The 26,989-nt window shown below is 38.0% G+C and overlaps 1 protein-coding gene and 1 long non-coding RNA gene across 7 annotated transcripts in view; one reads left to right on the forward strand and one right to left on the reverse strand.

Moving 5' to 3' along the window:
- DPH5 (diphthamide biosynthesis 5) overlaps nucleotides 1–26,989 on the reverse strand; it is a 63,852-nt gene that overhangs the window by 23,016 nt on the left and 13,847 nt on the right. Inside the window, exons 1-3 of one of the 4 annotated variants that reach the window (XM_014851484.3) lie at nucleotides 13,035–13,214; nucleotides 12,701–12,858; nucleotides 5,786–5,910 (exon numbers count right to left, since the gene is read on the reverse strand). In XM_014851484.3, coding sequence (XP_014706970.2) covers nucleotides 5,786–5,910; nucleotides 12,701–12,835 — 260 coding nt within the window. In that variant the 5' untranslated portion in view covers nucleotides 12,836–12,858; nucleotides 13,035–13,214. Of the gene's footprint in view, nucleotides 1–5,785; nucleotides 5,911–12,700; nucleotides 12,859–13,034; nucleotides 13,216–13,616; nucleotides 13,878–26,989 lie in introns of those variants that run through there. The other 3 variants (XM_070486931.1, XM_014851483.3, XM_044748979.2) reach the window with 3 other exon arrangements.
- The window catches only part of LOC106837771 (uncharacterized), a 112,825-nt gene continuing 98,991 nt past the window's right edge, over nucleotides 13,156–26,989 (forward strand). For 2 of the 3 annotated variants that reach the window (XR_001399714.3, XR_011494869.1), the window contains exon 1: nucleotides 13,224–13,451. This is a non-coding gene — a long non-coding RNA (uncharacterized lncRNA). Of the gene's footprint in view, nucleotides 13,452–26,989 lie in introns of all 3 variants that reach the window. The other variant, XR_001399715.3, reaches the window with a different exon arrangement.

Consider the following 26,989-nt stretch of genomic DNA (forward strand, 5'->3'; position numbering starts at 1 on the left):
GGTTAAACTGATATTCTCATTATAAATTGGTAAAATCCTTTTGAAAAGTAAATTGACATTATATGCTTGAAAATGTCCATGTCGAAAACTTTTGAGTTTTTTGGTATTATAAACCTGTTTCGGAGAATCTACCATTAGAAAACAATCCAAAATGTGGGGATGAGTAAAGTGAGAGGAGGGAAAAGGATCATATACATTAATCTGTACACGGCAGCTTTATTTATATTGGAGAAAAAAATGGACTAATGATACTAATGCTGATGTTTATCCAATAGTCACTAGATGACAAGCACTCTTGGAATGCATTAATTACATGGAATAGAAGCAATCAAATGACCCAAGTTGGGCACACAGAAGACAGGTGAATAAAGGTACATTTTTGTATGTGTGTTTGTCATAAAGGAAAGGGCACACAACATAAGGATAAAAAATTATGTGTTCATTTATTACAAAATATCTGTAGTTCCAGAGTATATTAAAATACAGACTGGAATAAAAACAGAACCATCTTTAGAAAGAATCTGTTTAATGATGACCCTGTTCAACTGCTCTTTATGGGGATAAAAAACTTAAGACTCATCTCTCACATGACTGAGTCAGATCTACTGATGTAGTATTTTTTTTTAGTCATTTACATTCTTTATGTGATTAACTTCTATATTCCCTTCAATAACCTGGATAAAAAGGCAAAGATGAGAACTACATTAACTGACTGAACTGATTTCAATTGCCTTCTTCAAGCATCTAAGATTGCTGGAGATGGTGGTGATGGGTGCACGACAATATGAAAGTACTTAATGCCACTGCACCATACACTTAAAAATGGTTAAAATGGTACATTTTATGTTATATATAGTTCGCCACAGTTTTAAAAATACTAGAAAAAAGAATGTGAGATTGACCGAACAATTTTCCCTTCTTTTTAAATTTTTTATTCAAGTGAGTAGAAAGAGGATTAAAATTAAAGAAAGGACATTTTTGGGGGTCATATATAAGGAAGAATTTCAGTGTCTTGTTGCCTTCTGTACTGCCTTACTGGTTTATCTCAATTAGTTCTCTCAAATTCTAATTCTTCAATGAAAATTTACACATTGCCTACCATCTTGTCTTCAACTACTATATCCCAACAGTGATTCAGTGTGAAAATGAAAAATAACTATAGTATAGTAAATATTACATAAATCTGAATACAAAGTTATACATGATTACTCACTGACATAGCGAAACTTAACTGTCTAGGAGTTAAAAAAAAAAAAGTACTTAGTCTTGAATAAAGTAAGGGAGAATTCATTAAGAGGTGGCACCTGAACTGGGTCTTCAAGAATCTACCATTTTATTAAATAGAAAGTGGGAGGAACAGTCTGTTTTAAGGAAAGAGCATAAGCAAAGACATAGAGGACGAACATTGCAAACCACTTATGAAATGGCCTACGTGTACAACTTGGCTGTAGCGTAGTCAAAAAGATGAGTAGCCAAAGGAAAAAGCAGATAGACTATTAAAAGATTAAAGGCCATGAAAAGTCCCTGAAGGATTCTGAGAAGCATAAAGGCTCTTTCTTTGGGTCTCAGTCTTTTTCATTTACAGTGAATTCTCCCATCTACCTCCCAATCGCACCCCCAGGACCACCCCACAATCTCCACTTACTGAACCCCACACAGTCCCAGCCCAAGTACCAACTCCTCCATAAAGTCACAACTGATTAGCTCCAAACACCGTGCCTTTAAATTTACACACACTTTTCTATCCTCATTTCCTACTCAATCTTTCAGCAGTTATCAAGGCTGACCACTCTTTCCTTTTTTTTTTTTAAAGATTTTATTTTTTTCCTTTTTCTCCCCAAAGCCCCCCTGGTACATAGTTGTATTTTCTTCGTTGTGGGTCCTTCTAGTTGTGGCATGTGGGACGCTGCCTCAGCGTGGCTTGATGAGCAGTGTCATGTCCGCGCCCAGGATTCGAACCAACGAAACACTGGGCTGCCTGCAGCAGAGCGCGTGAACTTAACCACTCGGCCACGGGGCCAGCCCCCACTCTTTCCTTTTTGAAACATTCTCTTTTTTTGGCTTCTGTGACAACACACTTTCTTGGTTTTTCTCCTTCTCTGGCTCTTGATAGACCATGAAATGCCAAAGTTTCCTAGGGATTGATTCTAGGTCCTCTTCTCTTGTTCTTGTTCTTTCGTGAAGTAACTCCACCCATTCTTGTGGCTTTAAATATCATCTATATATTGATGACTTCAAAAGCCATAGATTCAGGATAACCCCTCCCTTGAGCTCCACTAGTAGATATCAAATTGCCTACATGACACCTCAAACTTATAATGTTTCCAGAATCAACACCAATTCTTGTTTCCCTCAGTCCTTTTTTTTTGGTGAGGAAGATTTGCCCTGAGCTAACATCTGTTGCCAATCTTCCTCTTTTTGTTGCTTGAGGAAAATTGTCGCTTAGCTAACGTCTGTGTCCATCTTCCTCTACTTTGTATGGGGGATGCCTCCACAGCATGGCTGAGGAGTGGAGTAGGTCCATGCCTGGGATCCAAACCTGAGAACCCAGGGCCACCTAAGCAGAGCACACAGAACTTGACCACTCGGCCATGGGGCCAGCCCCTCTCCCAGTCCTTTTTCCTACTGATTTTCATCATTTCAAGGAGAGGCACCATCAACTACTCAGTTACTAAAGACAGAATCCTGGAAGACTTCTTTCCTTTTTCTCATCTACTATATGCATCCTGGCATTCTTCTTTCTAAATATTTTTAAGTTTGTCTTTTTCTCTCTTCCACCAGAGCCACCCTGGTCTCCCTAAAGTCCATTCACCCAAGCATTTAGAGTGATCTTTTAAGAATGTCAATCAGGGGCCGGCCCTGTGGCTGAATGGTTGAGTTTGTGTGCTCCACTGCGGCAGCCCGGGGTTTCACTGGTTGGATCCTAGACTCGGACATGGCACCACTCATCAGGCCACGCTGAGGTGGCGTTCCACATGCCACAACTAGAAGGACCCACAACTAAAAAAAATACACAACTATGTACCAGGGGGCTTTGGGGAAAAAAAGGGAAAATAAAAAATTTTTGAAAAAAAATGTCAGTAAGATTGTGACTCTTTCCAACTTAAAATCCTCCAAAGGTTTACCACTGCACTTTAAACAAAATCCCTCCTCCCTCCAAGGCCTTACCAGGCCTGGCTCCTGCCCACCTCTTTACCTCCTCCTCACGTCCCTCTGTCTCACTCACTATGCTCTTGCTGCTGGGGCCTTTCCATTCCTTGAATAGTCTTATGGTTCCCTCTGTTTAGAATGTTCTTCCTTCCTGCTATTCCTTTTAGTTTTCAGATACTTGCTTGAATATCACCTCCACAAAACGGGTTTGCCATATGACTCTGCATAAATAAGTCTATCCCTGTTAGTCCCTATTTTTTTTCCTTTAAGGCCTATCAAAATTTAAAATTTATTATTTTTTCTTCAATTGCTGTAGGCCTTCCCTACTAAACCATAAACCTGTTTTATCATCATCTAATATATATATCTCCAGCACGTAGGAGTGCCTGTCATGAGATATGTTCAAAAGGTACCGAATGGATAAATGTCAGTCTGAGATATGCCTGGTCTTCCTTTGTTGTGACCTCAGGCAAACTATTCAACAACACTTTCAATTAATATTTAATTGTTGTCCACTATATACTAGTTAGTACTATATACTAACTATTGTGAAGGAAAGGCAGGAGATAAAAATGTGAAGGACAGCCTGCAAATCTAAAGAGTAGATATACATATAAGAAATACATTGTGAGGTAATACATGAAAACTAATATGATATGTCAGCAGTTAGGAAGAGATATAACTTTGGGTAGGGGTAATTAGGGACTACAGCATAGAGAATGTGATGTTTGAGTTGGGCTTTGAAAGATGGGTAGGCTTCTGACAGTCAGAAATAGGGCAAAGGGCATTACAGATGAAGAAAATAGTTTGAACAAATGTGTGATGATGAGAAAAGCATGATTGGGGAAGCGCAAACTGGTTGGCATGAGTGTGGGTTTCAGTACAAGAATGGCAGAACATCAGTAGGAGGGCAGGCTGGACGGTATTTTTCATGTCTAGCCAAAGATGGAACTAATCATGTTCTCATTTTGAGCCCAGGTAAGACTTCCAATGTGGTTTTACAAATTGGAATTCGACCACAGCCTAGGTAATGAATTAAGAGTCTATAACCAGACCAGGCAAAAGGCCACTATGTTAAGCCAGGGTGTACGATAATAAGAGTTTGGATTAGGTAGAATAGTGGTAGCCAGAGTGGAAAGGAAAGAAATGACATAAAAAACTGGGTAAAATAAGTCAACAGCAGTGCTTATCAAACTAACTGTGGAGACAGGCCAGTATTTTTTTAAGTTCTAAATTGTCACGGAAAAATAGTTTTTCAAAATGCAATAAAAATTAACTATTAGAAAAATATAAAATAATACAAAATATAAGCTCCAAGTTTTTATTACTAGATTCACCAGAGATAAAATTACTTTTTAAAATTACTATAAAAGTTTCTAAACGCTTACTCTCAATTTCTGTAATCATCTCCTCCTCGACTAGAAAATTTGTGGGCTGGCACCAGTTCACAAACCTCACTTTGAGTACACTGGTTTACCAAACTTTGTCAGTGACTGGATGCCATGAAAGTCAAAAGTGACTCTGAGATTATTCGTCGAGGTGACCATTAGAATTGTGGTACCATCAAGTTGAGAAGCTTGGTGAGTTCAGAAGGCATATATAAAACACGGGATTTGGGCAGAAATCAGTGTGATAATGAGAAGACACTACAGGAGTTCCAAGACATTTTATATACAGGATTTTTCATTACCCTCATTTTATTTTACTATTTTTTGGCTAAAAAAGGAAGACAGGTACTGATAATTTGGAGGAAATCATACTTTTACAGAAAACAATGTCAGAGGCTAAAACAAACTATTTAAATATTTTAAAATGTATGATTATCCAATGTCGTTTGCAACCAAGTATAATAATGATACACAATCTCTGGCACCTCATACTGATACAAATTACTTTCTTTTTGACAGACACATGCACATATAACTCCATTCTTTTGAAAAATATCCTTGGTGGTGGGCTCATAGTGATTTAATTGTCCTTATGTTCCTTAAATCTGTGACATAAATCTTGGGTCACCAGCTGGAGACAAAGAATTCTTCTGTTTAGCTTGACATTAGAGATTGATGATGCTTGACTAGACAAGTAGAAACCCATCTTTTTATTAATGGGGAAGAACAGAGCTCCCAATGGATATAAGAAATTGAAATCTGAGGCTTGATAAATGATAAATTTGAGGCAAGTAAAGTGACAGCAGTATTGCTAAATATTAGATGATTAAAAAAGAAGAAAAAAAGCCTAGGACAAAGCAAGCAGAAGATGCTTGCAATTACCTGCAAACCAAATGGCAGGTACCACTCTTGATAATCCAACATACTTATTTTAATAATGATGTACTAGTTAAGTCATTTGATGCCCTAAGTGACCTTCTAAAAGAACAGCAGAAATGATACAAACTTTTAGAGTTGACACTTGATAACCAATGTAAGTGATACATATGATGACATCCTTACTAAGCAGATTTTCTTCATTAATGTAAAGATAATGAATGTTTAAAGTACGAAATTTTAGACAGAATCTAGGGAAACAGAGTCTCTTATCAGGACCTGGCAGGTAAAAGGTTTTAAATGTAATAGAATAATTCTTATTAAACAAAAGAGTAAATAAATCGAAATTCAAAATGTCTGCTTTGACTTACCCAAATGGATCACCAACCACAAGGAATGCGACATCACTGATATCAGCATCCTTTAAGATAGTATCTGCTTCTTGTTCCACTTCTTCTCTATCAGCAAGAATCAATTTTCTTCCATAAAACTCTTCCTATAGATTTAAGTCCAATATAAAATGAAACAGTAGGTGATCATTTCAAAACATACACACAAAACAACCTTTGTCTGGGGCTGGCGCAACTCTTGGCAACTATCCAAACACAGATCATTGAATACAATTCATCAATAAGCTAACACTCTATATCATGTTGCAATTAAACTCTGTCTTTGGGGCTATCTTAATATCCCAAGAGGAGGTAGACCTTCTAACATCTGAGGCTTTTTGCATTTTAAATTTACCTCTAAATTTGGGTCTAATAAACCAGGCAGAACATTGTAGGATGAAGAGAGAACAAGTATGCATGAGCCTTACTGCAGAAACATAGTAATACAGAATACATTAAACAATAATTACAAACATACATGGTAGTTTAAGTTTCACTAAATTATCCATAGGAAAATCTAAGGGACCCTGGCTAAAATAAAAGGTAACGTCAATGAGAAATAATAGAAAATTAAGATTTAGTTGTTTACAGAACCAGCCAACATTCCTATATAATTGCAGGAAAGACTAATATAAAACTGTATTTCCTAGTTCCTGCTAAAAAAGACAAAGTTGCAGGGAAAAGAAAAGGATTCTAAATATATAGGAAGTCGCTATACAACTGCTTTGTGAATTAATCTCCTGAAGTTCAACTCTAGAGAACAAACCTAGGAGGCTGACCTTAACCGGAGCACGGCGTGTAAGAGTGAGTTAGTAGTGTGCCAGCGGCCACGTGGTAGTAGTTACAAGCTATTATACAAAATCATGAATCTCATAACTGATTTCCGACAAAGCAATATGTAATTCAAATACAGTACAAGTGGATGCACCGATAGACAATACTATTTCTTACATACTAAGTTTGTTTGAGTCATAAGGATTATATCACAAGTCAAATGACAATGGCATTTTTATAGACAAAAAATGTTCTCTTTATTTTCACTTTTACCATGTATTTTTTCTTAATCATTGTTTTTATATACCTTCCTTTAATTTTATGAATCCAGAAAACTTAATAGTTGCAGAACATTTATATTCACTTATATAAGAGAAACACATATGATTACTGAAAACCGAAGGAAATAATAGTTTTTTCCGGACTTTTCACATTTCTTAAAGATAAGCAAGACACATGCTACCAGCTTAATGCTAGCAATAATCCTAAATGATATTTGATAAGTGACTTAACGACAAGACAAAACCCCACTCTCTTCTCAAGACTTCTATCATGTATCACTCCATATTTATCACTTACCTTAAGAAACATTTTATTATAGAATTGAGACAACAGAATGTTTATAAAAAAAGCTCCTTTTAAGAGAAACAAACACACACAAACACCCCAATATAATCAAATAGCTGATCCTCCTGAAAAATGCTGTTTAAAAAGGGAAGAGAGAGCAAAACCAGTAAGAGACTGGCATTATATTATTTTAAATTTACCCACTCATTTAATTATTCATTCACTCACTCACTTGAGAAATATTTCTTGTGCACAGTCTCCATGCCAAGCTCTATGCTTGACGGTGGGAAACAGTGGTGAATGAGACATACATGGCCCCTGCCCTGTGGAGCATCACGTCTAGTGGGGAGTTAGCCACTGCGTTATATGCGCTATAGGAGCATCAAACCTAGTCCGGATCAGGAGAGAAAAATAAAAAAACAAGTAGTACCATCTAACAAACGATTTTAAATTTACATTATATAGCATCCAATGATTGATTAGCCTTATACAATCTCAGCCCTAATCTCCATTCATGAAAATGAAGGTAAAACTCAAAATTCATTCTTGGCTTTAAGTTGGCAGATTTTGTATATAGGGGACGGGGTAAGAACTAAAAGTTAAAATTACCTTTGTGTATTTCTAGAAGGATACACAAGACATTAGTAATGATTGCCTTGATTTGCCTCCAGGAAGCGGAACTGGGAAAGAAATCTCCAAGTGTATGCCTCTTAGTATCTTTTTAATTTCAAACAATTTAATGTATTACCTAGTCAAAAAGTAAGAGTAGAGGCTCAAAGAAGTATATGGAAACAAATGAGAGAACAAAATCTTTAAAAAAAACCAAACCTACTAACATTCAAAGAAGGAATGGAGAAATGTGCTTACAAAGTGGACTGAGAAAAATGGAAAAGTAGGAATAAAACCAAGAGAGAGTCATGCCTTGAAAGCCAATTTCAAGGAGGAGGCAAACTATGTCAAAAGAAATAAAACAGGTTAAGAATTCAAAACTTGGGCCAGCCTGGTGGCACAGAGGTTAAGTTCGCACATTCCGCTTCGATGGCCTGGGGTTCACTGGTTCGGATCCCAGGCGTGGACATGGCACCACTTGGCAACCCATGCTGTGGTAGGCATCCCACATATAAAATAGAAAAAGATGGGCAGGGATGTTAGCTCAGGGCCAGTCTTCCTCAGCGAAAAGAGGAGGATTGGCGGCAGATGTTAGCTCAGGGCTAATCTTCCTCAAAAAAAAAAAACTCAAAACTGCCCTTTGGGCTTCTCGACTGCTAAATAATTGTTCAACAAAGAGAGAAATATTTCAGAGACAAGGAAGTCAGCCCACAGGAGTGTGAGACAGGAATGGAAGTGGGGAACAATAAGAGTATACTGCTTTTTCAAACAGCTTTGGAAAAAGAAGAGATAGAAAGAGAATAATAACTATGAGGATGAGGTTTAAAAGATAAGAGTTTTCAGAATGGATAGTATTTGAGTATAGTTTCAGGCTAAGGGGAGAATGATGTTAAAATAGATGGAACATAAAGAAAAAAGAACAACTGATGGGAGTAAGGTTTGAGAGGAAGGGAGAGAAAGAGGTTTGAAAAAAACCCACGTAGATGGAGTTAGTCTTGAACAGGAAGAGAATCTCATCTTACAAATCATTTTCTAAGACTGAAGGGAGGGCAGATTCAGATTCAGGGTGAGGACAAATAGGAAGTTAATAAAGGTCATAGAGGACGTCCTCCTTTTTTTCAGTGTGAAGTCCTTTACTGTCCTCTTCTGTCCCTCCACTCAATCCACAGCAGTTCGATAAGAGGACAAGGAAACAGAGCGAGACGCCATCCAGGTAAAGCAGGTTAGGAAGACAAAGGAAGGAAGAGATACACTGGGAGAAAATGAAAGTTATTTCAGTGATGCCCAAGAATAAATGCAGCAAATACTTGTGCTTTTTCTCCTCCATGCTTTTGCTCACGATTATTTTTCATCAGTAAAGAATGCCCTTTCTCTCTCCCTTACTCAATCTTATCTATAATAACTCTTTTTCTTTCCCTTATCAAATCTTATCTATAATAACAAGACTTGTAATAATACACTTAAAATAGGCTTACTCTGTGGTCAGACACCATTCTAAGAATTTATGCATATGAATTCATATAATCTTTACCACAATCTATGAGATAGGTACTATTTTTATCCCTGTTTTACGTATAAGAAAAAGAGCATAGAAAAGCAAAGTGACTGCTCAAGGTCACAGAACCTCGGTTGATTCCAAACCTTGACATGTACTACAAATGGGGATACACAGGCAGAGATTAGTGATCTCCTGTGCTTTCTGCAGGGTAGCTGGAGCCCCAGGTCCCCTTTGGCCATGAGCAGCTTCCTCTAATTACCCTGCAGAGCTGTACAAACATTACCATTTTCTATTTGGACCATGATTCAAACAAAAGAAACAAAATGATTGGGATGTGTTATTTTAAAACGTAGCTCAAATTCCATCTATTCCATAGTCTTCCCTGACCACCACAGACTGAAATGATCTTCTCTCTTACATGTATTCCATTACAATTAAAAACTAGTGTTATTTAACATTTGAGACAGCTTATACCACTTAGTTGGTGAAAGCAAGACTGTTGGCTCAAGTAAGATCATCTAAGTTCTTTCCAGTAACATAAGTTTAGCTTCTCCTTTCCGCTGCTGTCATGAATTGTTATTTAAATCTTCCATTATTATTTAGGTTTTCCTGGGTATATGTAGATGACTCACAAACGACTTGAGAGCAAAGATCATAGTGTATAACTCGTTGGACAATGCACACAGGTGCATTCTATCAAATATGCATATAAAATAATTTATCCAAGAAAGTGCCTAAAGAAATTCATCTTGTATATACCAAAACTAAAACTCTTTCCTGGATTCACTGTCTCCAGTTTAATTAACCTCTAAACAATAGAGAACATACAAATACTACTACCTGTTTGGCAATTTGAAAATAATAGCTTTCCATGTAAGAACAGATAAATTTCAGATTTCTTCAGCAAAATCCATGTGTGCCTTTTACAAAATATTATACTGTGTGATTACTGATTAAAAAAGTGTTATGTTCACTATAGAAAAAAGAATTTTCCAATCTTTTTTTTCACAGTAATAATTATTTAGTTATGGAGACCAGATTGTACACCTAAGTGCGAGCACATCAAGAATTTTAAAAAATTAATTTGTTTAGGTCTGCCCTAGTGGTATAGTGGTTAAGTTTGCATGCTCCGCTTTGGCAGCCCAGAGTTTGCTGGTTCAGATCCCATGTGCAGACCTACACACCACATATCAAGCCATGCTGTGGCAGGCATCCCACATATAAAGCAGAGGAAGATGGGCGTGGATGTTAGCTCAGGGCCAGTCTTCCTCAGCAAAAAGAGGAGGACTGGCAGCAGATTTTAGCTCAGGGCTAACCTTCCTCAACAACAAAAAAAATAATAACTTGTTTAAAAAAGAAAAAGGTAGAAATGAAAAGAAGAAAGGAAGTGGTTGAAGAGAAAGTGGCTCTGAGATTTTACCGGACAATATAAGGCATAAATTTATTTCTTTATACCTTTATTCCAGAAATGATTCATTTAAGGTGGCTGATGTTGTACAGCAAGGTGCTCAGGGAAGAACATGAACTGAGGGCCTGGAGGTGGTCATGGACAACAGACCAATGGAATTTTGTGACAGGGAGGGATCTGGGATTGACCATTCTGGTTGAATCCCAACTTCTCTGTAGTTGTTCTCTGAAGTCATACTTTGTGACGCAATTATCTATCCATAAGAATAAAGAGACACAGTATGGTACAAAGGTCAAGGGTGGCTGATCTCAACTCAGGACAGCCTTGGCTCATATTGTGGCTCTATCACTTGCTATCTGTATGACCTTGGGCAAGTTCCTCTGTGCCTGTAAAATGTGAACAGTAATTATCAAGTAATAGTCCATGTAAAGCATTTAAAACATGGTATAGTAAGTTCTATTACTGCTCATTACCGTGGAGGAACAGATAGTCTAGCACCTTAACAAAGTACACACAATTTACCTGTGGGTGACGTTGGGCCCAGCCCCAGATCTTCTCTGTAAGTAAAACTCTACAAGTACGTTTTTGGGAAAAAATTAACACCAAAAATTACAGCAACCAAAATTAACATTTAGCTAGCCCTTAAATTTACAAAGCACATTCAAATATATCATCTTAATAAAACCCTTCATGACACTCCAATTGGTTATTATCTCCACATAACAAATGAAGAAACTGAGGTTTAGAGAAGTTTGGAAACATGTCTATTAACAACTACTATCTCTGAACACTTCTGTGCCAGGCTCTATGAAAAGAACCTGTAAGGTAGGCATTTTTCTCCTCATTTTACACAGTAAGAAACTAAATTTAAAGGACTTGTCCAAAGTCATATGTTAATATGCAAAAGAGCAAAGACTTAAAAACCAGGTCCAAACTTTCCTCTATGCCATGCTCTGACACGTAATTCTATAAAACTGATGGGTTATTTGTCTATATTCTTTTAGAAGATTTTAAGTTCATTCTAGTTGTCCCTGACCACTAATTAGAGAGGAATCTTTCTATCATCTTGAGTTTCGATATTCTGTTTCCATCTTAATAAACTGGAGCCACATCAAAGCTGGCCATTAGACACAACTTTTATTTCAGTGCATGGCCGACTAAAGCAGCAATCCTTAACTTCTTCTTTAAGATTTTAAAGTAACTTTGAGACCTTCAGAACTCTCTGGGTTGCAAATCTGATAGGTCAGAAGATCTGAAATTCTCTAGGTCACCTTTTTGTGTGGGAGACTTAATAAACCAGACAATTCTAAAATCCTTTCCCTCCTCCTACAACATGCCCATCAATCTTTTCATCTTAACGTACATTCTACTTGGAGTGTGACAATGAACCTGAATTTGATCCCTCCTCTAAAATTTACTGAGCCCTTAATTTGACCCCTCCTCCACAATTTTAATGAGTCAGCTAAATGTATGATACACTAACAAATCCTATGGTTACTAAGTCCCAGATTCACTCAATATAAACAAGTGTACGGCTATAAGCCTTACTGGGAGATGTCTATTTAAAAGGTAAGATCTCTCTGCATATGATACAGACAGAAAGGCGATTAGCATTCCCTATGGAAACACTTCAAAGGGGGACGCTTTCAGCTTAGTTTCTTAATATATAACCAACTCATTAAGGCTGTGGGTCCCCACCTCATTAGCATTCAACTCAGAAAGGATTTCTTGGCTATCTTACAAAATAAGAGATTTTGATAACTATCCCCAGGAGTGTAAAATAACTTTCCTTTCCTATTGACCGGAGAAAGCCACAAAATTAGACTTGTAAAGTAAGACGAAGCACCCTTTCATTTTCCAAGTCACTTGGCTGATGTATGATTTCCATTCTTGTACTCCTCTGATCCTTAATGAGCAGGGGGTGTGTTTTAAACAAAGGGCTTAAACAAGTAGACCTGAAAATTCCGTTCAGCTTAGTGAAATGAAAATCAGCTGTTAGACAGCTTTCTTCCCAGAAGGCTGGAGAACCTTAAGCACCTACCAGGACTTCCTTCCCTACAGTCAGGATCGAGGTATAGGCTTCCAGATACACTCGTTTGCAGCGTCTTACAATTTCCAGGCCCTTGACTGTGATGTCCTTGGCATCTCCCAGGCCCAAGCCGATCAGGTAAAGCATTTCAAAATCCAGGGGAAGGGAGGCTGCAGGACGAAGTGAACAAGAAAACCAAATGTCAGCTACACCGAGGACGCCTAAAATCTAGTGAAGATGAAAACCCAAACAGCACGAGGAGGGATGGCACGTCACAAGATTCGAGAATCCTACTTCACGTTTCTTATTAAATAAGATTGGAAGAAGTATTTTTAAACAACCCTACCCTGCGACCTCTCTTGTTAGCTAACAGCAGACAATTAACCGCTGAGAGAAACTTAGTTGGGCACCTTTCCTCCCCAAATTCTTAACCACCGCCTCTCCGCAGAAGTAGCGGCCGAATCGGCAGACTTGAGCCGAGCGAGGATCCACGCCGCCGACCTCACCTACGGTGCCGCAAAACGCCGGCGCCTTTACTGCACTTTACGACTAGCTGGAGGGGATGGGCAAGCCAGCTCCTGCGCGGGGGAGACCCGGTTCCGGCTCAACTTGTGGTACCCCGCAGGCTGCTAGGGTGGGGAGGCGAAAGGTCACTTGGCCCGGGGAAGTATGTCCAGTGCCCCTCGCGTGCCCTTTGGGGAAGGACGAGTCGGGCCCTCGATGCCCTTAGCCAGTGGCCTAAACATCTCCATCCTGGGACTGGGTAAGTGCAGGAGCTCTTCACCCGGGAGGAGGCAGACACGAGGTTGGGCCGCGGAGCCCTCTGCCCTGCGCCTCTCTTCCTCCAGACACACGAGGGGGTGGCGGCTGGGAGGGACTTCTCTGCTTTGCCCCCGGGTTACCCAAGTGCACAGATTTCCATCCTCGCCTTTTCATTCAGTTGTAACCAGCTGCCTCCCCTGTGAGGTGTCAGTTTGGCAAAGCCGGCAATGATTGTGGTTTTGATTTCCCAGCGGGGCAGTGATTCCTCGGGTTTGTCTCCAAAACCTCATTTTGGAGTGCCCCAAGGGACGTAACTGGAATCTGCCTCCGTCATCTTCAGTGTCGGGAAGCCCAGACCCTCCTGTGCCTAGAGAAGTGACCTTTAAGGATGCTCAGGGATTTCAGACCTCGCCCCAGTTACTACCACAGGGGGAATTCTTGTAAAGTGGTTGGTTAGATGTAGTCCCAACGTCAAAATGGTTTGTTTTGACTGAAAATGCTGTTTGTAAGGTCACTAATGACCTCAAACAAGTTAAAAAGACATTTTTCATTGCTTATCTTAGACAGTGTTGATTATTCAGAATGTTCCTGGTGCTTTTCCGACAGTGCCTCGTGTCTTTTTTGCCCAACTCAGCTTCCTTAAGCCTTGGCCTTAAGTTTTCTTCCCAGGTTCCGTCACTCTTTGCACTTCTTATTCTAAACACTGTTTATGATTGATTCTATCCACTCTCATCATATCCATTCCTCACACCATAAACAGAAATTAACTCAAAGTGGATCATAGATGTAAATGTGTTACCAGTACATTGGGTTCTTACTGTCCCCTAGGATGGAAATCAAGAGAGACAACAAATGAGAGTAGAAGAGTAAAAGTTTATTAGCTGGTGTGCAGGAGAGACACAAGGGAGCCAGTGCAGAAAGGAAAGGGGCATGTGACCAGCTCGTTAGGGAGCAGGGTTGTGGGGTTCTTATTAGGCAAAGGCTGGGGAGGAGTGCTTTGTCATGGCATGTAGATGTGGAGTTGTGCGTGTGCCTGCGTTGTCATATAACATGCTACTACATGTGATGCTTGTATCATTAGCATGCTAGCTCTCCACCCCTGGGTGTGATTTTTACTATGCTCATGGGGGGCTTGGGTCAACTTCAGGGGACTCCTGGGTGCTAGGGTGCATACATAAGTCCAGGAAAGTCCAGAAGCTGTGGAATGTGGATCTTGGTGGCCTCTAGCTGATTCTCCTAGCCTGCCACTTGGTTAGGGCCAATCTTGTTAGGGCCTTATCTTGTTAGGCCCAGAGACTTGCAGATGGCCTTGTCTCCTTAGGCTGGTTCCTGAGTCAAATGGAAATCCTAAAACAATAAAACTTCCAGAAGAAAACATAGGAGAAAGTATTTGTGACCTTCTTTAGGCAAAGATTTCTTTTTCTTAGGTGCAACACCAAAAGCATGATGCAGAAAAGAGAAAAATTAATAAATTGGACTTGTAGAGGAGGAAGAGAATTCCTCTACCCATTCTAGGTCCTTCTGGCTGGGCTACCAGTTAAATTGACATGAGACAGAATAACACGAGAAAATCAAACAAAGCTTTATAACGTGTATAGATGGGAGAAACCCAGGAAAATTGGGTAACTTTGTAGAATGGCCAAGCTGCCAGCTTAAATATCTTCAGAAAGACGAAGGAAGGTGTTGGGGCTAGTGGTTTGGAGCTTCAAAGGGGAGGAAGGCAATTCACATGGAAATGGAAAAGCGAGTGTTTGGTAGATGAGAATGGGCTTAGCAAGGACCCTCACAGTCTATCAATACCCAGAATTATCTATGGTGATGGCCTGTACTGGGGACAGGCCTTTTATTTTGAATTTCTTTTAGACAGTGGGGGAGGTCAAAGTTTCTTTCAGAGCCTTTGTTCTTAAAAATAAGGCGAGGAGTCAACCTGGTGGCATAGTGGTTAGATTCCCATGCTCTGCCTTGGCAGCCTGGAGTTCGCAGCTTCGAATCCCAGGTGCGGACCTAGACATGGCCAGCTCATCAAGCCATGCTGTGGTGGCATCCTACATACAAAATAGAGGAAGATTGGCACAGATGTTAGCTCAGGGCCAACCTTCCTCACAAAATTAAAAAATAATAAGGCAAAGAGAGACATTCTGAGGTGGCCAATTCTGGTCCCCCACAGACTTTAACAAAATAAAAATTTATGCCCTTCAGGAAGCACTGTGAAGTCACATGCTGAAAGAAAATATTTGCAAAACATGTATCTGATAAAAGACTTGTAACAAGAATATATGAAGAACTCTTGAAACACAGTAATTTAAAAAACATGGGCAAAAAGTTTGAACAGACACATCCCCAAAGGAGATACATAAATGGCAAATAAGCATTTGAAAAGATGCCAAACATCATTAGACATTAGGGAAATAAAAACTGCAACGAGATACTACTACACACCTAAAATGGCCCAAATTAAAAACAAATACAAAACCTTGAATATTCAGTCTTATAATTTCAGTTATCTCTCAATATTTTGCTGACTCAAATTTCAACCTCCCGTTCAGACCTCCCCCTCAGCATCCTATATTTAACTTTCTGCTGGAAATCACCTAGATAACCCAGAGGCATACGAAATTCAATACATCTAAAACTGAATCCGTCATTTTCCTTTTCAACTTGGCTTTTCCTTCCGTATTATCTTCTTTGTTTGGAAGGCATTGTCATCTATAGACTCATGCAAGCCAGTCACATGGAAGTCACCCCACATTTAACCTGACAATCTGCCTGTCTTTCTCAATAAAAACCATACGTACCATCATGATCTTGGTTCAGGTCCTCATGTCACTCCTGCAGCTGGTCACCATGTCTTCCTCACATTCATCTTTCTCTCAGTGGCCAGGGAGTTCTAGTTAAGATACCATCTGAAAATGTCACTCCCCTTCATAAAATGCTTTTGAGGCCAAGAGGAAGTCCAGCTCCTCCTCAACATATCCCACAAGATCATACCACAAGATCATCCATGACGTGACTACTGCCTACCTCTCTAGCCTCATCTCTCTCCACTCCATACCATGAGCTTTTTCTTAGGTGATACTGTTTGTTCTGTGCCCACAACATCCTGCTTTGTGCCTCTCTGCCTTTAGTTGGGCTTCCACCTCAGCCTGGAATACCTTCTCTCATTCTCTCCTGCCTAAATCACTGCTATTCATTCTTTAAGACTAAACTCAGGAAGCCTTCCCAGAGATCCTTGGCCTAGGTTAGGTACCTCCTTTTTACTACAATAATACTCTATGCATATACTTATTGGTCAATTTAAATATTTTATAATTGTCCGTTTGTCTGTTTTCTTTACCAAACCATAGATTTCATGAAGTCAGGACTGTATTTTATTCATATCTTACTCATCCCTAAGGCTTAGCATGGTGTCTGGCACATAGTAGGTATTCAATAAATGTTTGTTAAATAGATCATTGTGTATCCACTATTAGCTGAGCAATTTCTTTGAGTTATGATGTATTTTTCTATCTTTATGAAATGCAAGGAGTGGTATGTTTTCAATGACTACCAAAAAGTCGTTGGTGGAATATCAAGCATAAACATTCCTTGCTCGTGATACTTTGGAAAGTCATTTATGCTGAAAGGCTTATGACACATATCACATGTACTTTATATGTACATTATAAAGTAGGTAAATTTTCCATTGTACTGGTCATTTTTTGTTTGCAGATTTTCTTAGTACTTTCAGGTAGATTCACAGTGAAAGGACAGTGCCAAAAAGAATAATCCAAAAGAAGGTGTACTTTATCTCCTTTCAGGAAATCTTTGTTGAAAATGAAGTTATTCTGGGTAAAGAAATAACATATTTTTAGATAGAAAAGTAGTTGCAGTTTTTCCTCTTCAAAATTCAGTCAAAGGAACTTATTTTCACTATAGAATTCTTAACAAGCAAACCTTTTTAGCTGCCTTCATTTCTCAATAGGAGTGTAAATTTTGGGGACTTTTCTTGAGGTTGATAAAGTAAAGATATTATGGCAATCTTTTTTCTTCCCCACCTCAACAGATATAAGCGCAAAGTCTTGCTTAGTATTTTTTTGCACAATTATTCTTCGTGATTTGGATGTTTCTCCCTTGCCGTTTAAAAGAGTTTTCAAATATGATTGCGTTTTCCCCAACAATGTATTAACCATTTCAAATGTAGAGAAAAGTTGAGACAGTTTTACAGTAAGTGTTTACATATAGCCATCTCCTAGATTCTACAATATTAACATTTTGCTGTGTTTACCTTATCACATATTTAGCCATCCATCAGCCTTCAACTCATGTTATTTTTCTGATGCATTTCCAAGGGAGTTGCAGACATAAGTCTGCATATGATTGCATTTTCGTGAAAGATACACCTCTCATATGGGTAACAAATTAGCAAAACATACCTAAGCATATGGCTGATTAAGTGATATCATTTCTTCACCAAATTTAGGGGGGGGCTTTGAGAATTTTGCTTTAAAACAGTTTCAAATTAGTATTTAATCAACACTGTAGCATTATCTTATGATAATGAAAGCAGATAGAATACATATTTACACTGTCATAGCAAATTTGAAATCTCATATTTAGCAGCAGAAAGGGGGAATGGTTATAGAGATCCATGATTCTAGCACAAAACAAAAGGAAGAAGTGAAAGCCTTTTAAGTTGAAAGAATAACAAGGATAGATGAGGCTTGAAGTTTCCTGCTTTCTGTTCTGCTTTAATATGTAGGACAATACCAGATCATCCATGAGGGTGAACATTAATGCTTTTCCTGAAAGATCTTTCAGATGTCTTTATAACCTTTGTTAGTAACTCATTTTTAGTACCTTTACTGTCAGAAATTTTTCCTTAAATCTAATCTGAGAACTTCACGCAGTAAATGTAAGAGGTTAATAGCGATGACTTTTGCATTTTATTGTCATAAATGCATCATATAATAGTTTTATTTTAAAGTGATAACGTAATTGAGGCACTGCCTTACATTATGAGCAAATTGTAATTACCTTACATCTAAAAGAAATCATCCTTCAGTTTTCCTATTTGAGCTCGTTGTTTGTCTATTGAAAAAAGATATCAGGGCTACTGGGTAAACTCCATCTGACCTTATTGTGAATAGAGAATATTATTTTACTCTGCAGCTGGCCTTTTAACCTACATGTTCCAGACATTGTCTCTTTGTTAGAGGAAATCTTGATTAATATTTGTAGAGCTTAGAGACCCTAAGTTGATTGATAGTTATTTTCTAACAATTCACAAATAAGTTCTAACTAAAGATAGCATTGCTTTAGGAGAAGGAGTTGTATTTACTAAGATTAAGACAAGGTTTGAAATTATTTTACTGTACATTATCTTAGGGAAAAAGGTCACTTTTTCTTTATTCAGTGACCTTATTTACTAATCTACACATTTTACACTATGTGATCATGCAATTGCGTAATAATAATTTTTTTAAAAACCCTCCATGAGTAGTGTTATTTTTTGTGAAAAATATGGGAATTTTTATTGTAGTCAGTACCCCTAGCTTAATAGATTGTAAGAAAGTCACTTAGAGCCCTATGTTTTTGTAAAGTAAGTAGCTCCCCAGGATGTTTCCGTGCGTGTGTGTGTGTGTGTGTATAATTTTTTTTTCTTTGTTTCTAACCCATTTTTATACTTGGCAATTAATTCCTACAAAGTCTTTTGCTAAAAAGATAGAATCAAAGATACATAATTTCATTCTTTCTATGCTTAAAAAACTGCATAGTGTCTTTTTAAGTTTTATTTAGGGAAACATATCTCACTTAGCCATATCTCAATTAGCCAAGATTTGGTGGGAGAAGGGAGGTGATTTCCTTTTCACTCAAAAGCCGAGGTTCTTTAAAGTGGCCTGTGAGGCTCTAGATTAGTCCCCACCCCCTCACCCCATCACTACACCTCTCCTCTACTTCTCTGACCTTAGTTTCTGCTTTTCTCCCCACCCCCACCTCCTACAGGTATCTGTAAGGCTCTAGTCCCAATTCCTTGAAGTGTTTGCTCAAAATTCACCTCCTCAGTGAGGCCTAACCTGTGTAAGACTCTAACTCACACTTCCAATCACTTCACCTGCTCTTTCCCCCCATATCACTGTTCACCTTCTTACATAACTGTATAATTTACTTACTTATGTTTGGTGTCGATGTCCTCCTAGAATATGAGCGGCACAAGGGCAGCAATTTTTTTTGGTCCGTTTGCTTTATTAATGTGAAACAAACACCTAGAACAGTGTTTGGCACATATGCTCAATAGGTATATGTTGAATGAAGGAATGCATATCTACGTAAGATAAATTATATATCTTTTGTTTATAAAGGAGGAACTGTTCAGAGAGAATTTTGCATAATGGTTTAGAGCTCAGATGTTGGTATCATTCAGACCTTGGTTTAAGTTCAGTTGTTTCCCCTCAGTAGTGCATTCCCTTTCTAAACCTGAGTTGTCTCCTCTGTGAAATAATAATAGAGATAATAGTACCATCCCTCATAGGATTATTGTGAGGATAAATGAATGAATACATATAAAGGGCTTGGCTTAGTGAGACTTAATAAACATTGGCAGTTATAGATATAGACTTTGAAATTCATTTTATAGTTATGTACAGCATCCAACAGATTATAATGTGACAATCAACCTCATTCATCCCACCTAAATAGGTTCTTTCTTTTCCCCCTTCACAAAAGTTCTATGAAATCATTATATAGTTCATTAATTATGGACTGATCTTCTAGATATAATATTATTGATTCACAAAGGGTCATTTTAAGCAAACGTTATTATTATACTCTGAGGTATTCTTTCTGAGAAAAACTGTCTGTATTTCTATCATTCCGTCATTGAGTGTAGCACTGTAGACTCAGTTGGCACCAAGTAAATGTTGCCTGGCAATTTGTTAATGCTTAAAGTAGAGGATGGCTAATATATTAATGGACTTCGTTTCTCAGAACTTTAGTGAACAAAATCTACAAGTGAGCAGAGGAAATGTTCATTTGGGATCTAAAAATCAAATTAAATTTTTTAAAAACTTTTTTAGATGCCCAACAACAATAAAAAGAATAATTGTGGTACATTCATACGATACTATTCAGCAATGAAAAAGAATGAACTACTGCTAAGCAAAACAATATGGATGAATCTCACAGAAAGTTGAACAAAAGAGTGCCTTGGAGATGGGGTATAGGTTGTCTACAGCAAAGTTTGTGAAATCTTATGTGCACAATTTGATGAATTTTTATATAAGTGTACAACCATATACCCATCACTGAGATCAAGTTATGGAACATTTCCAGTTTCCCAGAAGTCTCCCTTTTGTCTAGTCTCAATAAATACCTTCTCCTCCCCAAGGTGACCATTATTTGACCTCTAGTACCATAAATTAGTTTGCCTGTTCTTACAAATGGAATCATGTAATATATACTCTTTCATGTTGGCTTCCTTGGCTCAACTCTGTTTCTGTGAGAGTCATCCATGTTGTTTTGTGTAGCAGTAGTTCATTGTTTTCCCTTGCTGCATAGTATTCTGTTGTATGATTGTATCACTTTATTTATCTTTTCTATTGTTGATGGAAATTTAAGTTGTTTCAGTTTGGGGCCAATATGAATGAATCTTCTGTGAACATCATTGTATCTGTCTTTTGTTGGATACAAGCAAACTCGTTTCTGTTGTTATCTATGCCCAGGAATTGGAATTGCTAGGATATAGGATATATGTGTCTTTACTTTAGTAGATAGTGCCAAACAGTTTTGCAAAGTTTGTACAATTTACATTCCTGCCAGTAATGGATGAGAATTCCAGTTCTTCCATATCCTTGCCAATACTTGGTATTGTGAGTCCTTTGAATTTTAGTGGATGCGTAGTGATAGCTCATTGTGGTTTTAATTTGCAGTTCCCTGATGATTAATGATGTTAATCACCTCATATGTAATTTATTTTTTCTTGAGTTATTCTTTAATTTTTTAATTCTTTATTCTTTAATATTAATAAAACAATATTACTTTTTGTATTGGATGAAAATGTTTTTAAAGTCAGTAGTAATTAAAAACATTTTTAAGTAAATTGATTTTTTTTAAAGATAACAAACACTAACATTTTGAACTTTAATTTTCTAATCTTTTTCCTCTACTTGTCCGGACAATATTTTTTTCCAGCTGTATTGAGATATAGTTGGCACATAACTTTGTGTAAGTTTAAGGTGTACAGTAAATTTATTTTTAAGGCAAAAGTATCTATTTCCCCCATCACAGTGTTTAAGTGCTGAATCTGTACTTTTAAGTGAGTAAACCTATTTGCAAATTAGGGTGCTTTCTTTAAATGAGCCTTAAGGTGTACGCACCAATGACTGTGTGTACCTACAGAACATAGTTATGCCCGAGAGAATACCCATGGTTAGGATGCCCAATTATTCTGACTGTTCCCAGTCACTATGTGAATTTGGACCATGTTTGCTATCAGTAAAATAGATGCTTTTAGCTAGATGATTTCTAAGACATGCTGTAGCTTTCAGAAACTTTCTTCTGGGGAAGAAGTAGAATAGAATGGAAAGAATACTAGACTGGGAATCAACCTAGACTTTGCACCTGTGGGCCTTTGCTTTGTTTCTGGGGCTCGCAATCTCAGTAGTAAGTATCTTTGTCTTCCTCCTTGTTCCCTACCTTCCTTCCTTTAACAGATTTTGATATGAAACAGTGAGCAATACAACAATTCCTTAAGCCTGGAAATTAATGTAACCAGAATATAAATTTTGTAAACACTCTCTGAGTTGTTATTAAATATGTACACTAATAAACTGTGTAGAACTTGAGCTATTCAGATTTAGTAATATCGTCACTTATGATACTTACAGACTGATTTTTTTTCACCATGATAAATCTAGAAACTTTTCAACCAAAATTAAAACCCTGACTATCTCAAGTTGCAGAATTTCCATAAACTTAATTTTCCTGGAGTGGATATGGTTTGCATTTTCTAAATCCTAGGCAGACTTAGGATATGATTCACCCTAACCTTATTTCCTTCCTTTTTACTTTATTTTATTTAGTTTTTTGTTTGTTTTACTGTAATATTTTCTGTTGTAACTTTGAGTAGCATCACTTCTTTTCAGCATTTTTGAAAACCTCACTATCTGAGCTCATCAGATTTTCTGAAAATAATGGCTTATGGGGGTCTCAACTCAAACAGAATCTTTTTTAATCATATCTTTGCTCCTGGCACTTGCAGAAGCTGTAAAAAGCTGTGATTAAGAGCCAGGGCAGTGGAGTCAGACTACAGGACTTGAATTCTGGCTCCTCTTACTAGCATCATGACCTTAGGAGAGTTTCTGAATCTTCAGTTATGTTACATGTAAAAGGCAGATAATAAAGGTTGTTATCTTACCTCATAGAACTGTCATGTGGCTTAAATGAGATAATACTACATATAAATTGCTTTGAATGGTGTCTTGTACTTAATAATTGTTCAATAAATGTTAGCCGCCGTTTTAAATATTACTACCTTTATAGAGGTTTTTGAGGATTAAATGTGATAATATAAGTAAAGTATATATATCAGAAGGCCTGCAATGTGGTACAGTCATGCGCTGCATAACAACATTCTGGTCAGTGACAGAGAGCATATGCAGTGGTGGTCCCATAAGATTATGATGGAGCTGAAAAATTCCTACTGCCTAGTGATGTTGTAGCCGTCATAATGTTGCAGCACAATGCATTACTCCCATTTGTGGTGATGCTAATGTAAACAAACGTACCACACTGCCAGTCGTATAAAAGTGTAGTATATACACTTATGTACATTACATAATATTTGATAATGATAATAAATGACTATGTTACTGGTTTATGTATTTCCTATACTATCCTTTTTATTGTTATTTTAGAGTGTATGCTTTCTATTTATTTAAAAAAAATTTTACTGTAAAACAGTATGCTGTGTTATGCCAACAGCAGCTTTATACATTTCGTGTTCGTAGCATCTCTTGATTGCACTATTTTCTCTTGTGCTTGCTTTAATCTCATGTTGTTTTATTCATCATGGCCCCTAAGCATACAAAATCCACTGCTGATGTTGCCAGTAAGAGGCCATGTCAAGTGATTGACCTGGAAACAAAATTAAAAGTGATTGAGGACTACAAAGGTAGAAAAGCAGTTGTGGTTATTGGTTGCAGGTCAGTAATGTCCCAGTCCACCATAGCTGCAATCTTGAAGAACAAGAGCAAACTGACAGAAGCTGTTAAAGGATCTGCTTCATTGAAGGCAACACGACTAACAAAAATTTGAGAAGGGCCTGTATCAGACATGGAGAAACTTCTAATGACCTGGTTTGAAGGCCAGAGACAGAAGCATATCTCTCTCAGCACCATGATGATCACCTCCAAAGCAAAAAGTTTCTTTGCCACGTGGAAAAAAAAGGCTGGACCTGACTATGATGTTGGATTTACTGCTGGGTCTGGGGGATTTAAACGATTCAGGAGTTGTTACTCATTACATAATGTGAAAATAAGCGGTGAATCTGTGAGTGCTGATGTGGGGGCAGCTGAACAATTTTTGGAAACTCTAGATAAGATGATTGTAGAGGAAAGTTAGTTGCCAGAGCAAATGTTGAATATGGGTGAAACCTGCCTATTGTGGAAATGGATGCTTGAAAGGACTTTCATCCATAAGGAGGCCAAGTCAATGCCGAATTTCAAGGCTGTTAAGGACAGGGTAACAGTCTTGCTTGGGAGCAACGTTGTAGGCTACAAATTGGAACCCTTTGTGATCTGGTGCAGTGAGAACCCCAGGACCTTCAAGCGTGTCAGTAAGCACACACTGCCAGTGTACTACAGGAGCAATAAGAAGTCATAGATGACCCAGCTCCTCTTCCAAGATGCCTTCCTGAATTGCTATGCCAGCAAAATGGAGAAGTACTGTTTGGAGAATAATATGCCTTTCAAGATGTTGCTTATTGTTGATAACGTTCCTGGGCATCCTCTTTTTATTGGTGATCTTCATCCCAATATCAAAGTGGTGTTTTTTCCCTCCAAACACTACCTCATTGATCCAACTAATGGATCAACGAGTGAAAGCAGCTTTTAAGGCCTACTACCTAAGGAGGACCTTTGCCCAGGCTATTGCTGCAACTAAGGAAGACACTGAGAAGACACTGGTGCAATTCTGGAAGGATTGCAACGTCTATGACTGCATCAAGAACATTGCTTGGGCTTGGGGTGATGTCACCAAGGAGGGTATGAATGGCGTTTGGAAGAAGACACTCAAGAGGTTCATCCATGACTTCAAAGGATTTGCAATGATGAGGAGGTTGCAAAAAGCAAGACTGGTTGAGATGGCAAACAACTTTACCTGGGTGTGGATGAAGATGACATTGAGGAGCTCCTAGAGGTGGTTCCTGAGGAATTGTCTAAGGAGGAGTTGTTGAAACTGCAACAGGAATGCATAGCTAAAGAAGCGGCAAGAGAAAAGGAAACTGCAGGAGAAGAAAAAGAAGAACCCCCCAAGAAAATTCATAGTGAAGCATTTAGCAGAAGCTTTTGCAAACTTCAACAAGCTCCTTAAAAAGTTTGAAAACATAGACCCCTAACACCAAAAGATTTTCGTTAATAGACACACATGTTCATGGTGCACTATCTGCCTACAAGCAAATGTGTGATGGAAAAAAACAAACTGAGCAAACCACCATGGACATATTTCTGAAAAGAGTGAGACCTCCTCAAGAAGAGCCTCAGGCCGGTGCTTCAGGAGGTATTCCAGAAGAAGCATTGTTATCATAGGAGACAATGGCTCCATGCATTATTGCCCCTGAGGACCTTCCAGTGGGACAAGATGTGAAGGAGGAAGACAGTGATATTGAGGATCCTTACCCTGTGTAGGCCTAGGCTAATGTGTGTGTTTGTGTCTTAGTTTTTAACTAGAAAGTTTAAAAAGTAAAAAAAAAGTTAAAAATTTTAAAAATAGGAAAAAGCTTTTAGAGTAAGGATATAAAGAAAGAAAATATTTTTGTATAGCTGTACAATGTGTTTGTATTTTAAGCTGTGTTATTATGTTGTTACAAAAGAGTCAAAAAGTTTAAAAAATTAAAAAGTGATAAAGTTACAGTAAGCTAGGTTAATTTATTGAAGAAAAATTTTTTTTATATATTTAGTGTAGCCTAAGTGTACAGTGTTTGTAAGTCTATGGTAGTGTACAGTAATGTTCAGTGCCTTCACATGTACTCGCCACTTGCTCACTGACTCACCCAGAGCAACTTCCAGTCCTACAGGCTCCATTCATCAATAAGAGCCCTATACAGGTGTACCGTTTTTTTGTCTTTTATACCATATTTTTACTGTACCTTTTAGATACACAATACCATTGTGTTACAGTTGCCTACAGTATTCAGTCCAGTAACATGCTGTACAGGTTTGTAGCCTAGGAGCAATAAGCTATACCATGTAGTCTAGGTGTATAGTTGGCTGCACCACCTCTGTTTGTATAAATACACTCGATAATGTTCACACAATGACAAAATTGCCTAATGACACATTTCTCAGGATGTATCCCCATCCTCAAGCAGTGCATGATTGTACACAATTAACATTAGCTGATATTACTACCAAACAAAGATTTTTTCTGTTTTTGCAGTTGGTTTTATATAATTTCCGTGTGTCTAAGTAAAATTGCACTGTAGGACCATTCTCTCTCATCCCTCCAAAAAAGTGAATTTGCAATTAGAATATTTGTACTCAGAAAACATACAGATTTCCAGATGAAAGCTCAAAGTTTTTAAAAATTATAATGTAGCTGAAATGTTATTTGTAATGAAAGAAAGCAAAAGTGGTATTAGTAACTTAAAAAATAAGGATTTAAACATTTTTTTTCTTAAATAATGATGGTGGCATGTTTTAGTTCCTAATAATTTTGTTCTGTGGCCAATTAAACTCCATCAGTAAGTTGTGGTGTTAGTGGCATCGTGGTGTGAGACCCTGGCATGAATCCTTTTCTTAAAGAAGCTGTAAGAATTCCTACATAGAAGTCACACCCAGAATTGTACTAATCATGATACTTGCATCACTCAACATTAGTTATTCACTTTTCCATTATCTGGGCTCCTGTCTGACCTCCCTGTGTTTAGAGTAATAGAATTTGGTAATAGAGTTCAGTAACTCCATAACAGAGTTTCTTGCTTATACCTGGTTCATCAGGGCCTGCATCTCTGCCTTGTTATTTCAAGAGATTGAACCATACAACTGCTTTCAGTCTTCTGACTGAAATTTCTTGCCCTCATCCCCTTCTCCCCATGAGTGAGCTCCCTTTTGCAAAGCTGGACCCCCACAAAGCTAAGTACTCACCTCTCTGAAACTGTCAGGGTCACTGAGCACTTTTGAACAGGTTGTGCACTGCACAACTTCAGGAAGTGTCACTTACATAAACTACATACAAGCTGCCCAACTGTGTATGGTGGCCCAGTGACCAGTTGTCTATTTCTTAAACTATTGTTAATCACCTGCTATGTTGCTGCTTGGATAAATACCCTGGATCTTGTGTCACTTG

Source organism: Equus asinus, chromosome 16, assembly GCF_041296235.1.
Source record: "Equus asinus isolate D_3611 breed Donkey chromosome 16, EquAss-T2T_v2, whole genome shotgun sequence".
Classification (NCBI taxonomy): domain Eukaryota; kingdom Metazoa; phylum Chordata; class Mammalia; order Perissodactyla; family Equidae; genus Equus; species Equus asinus.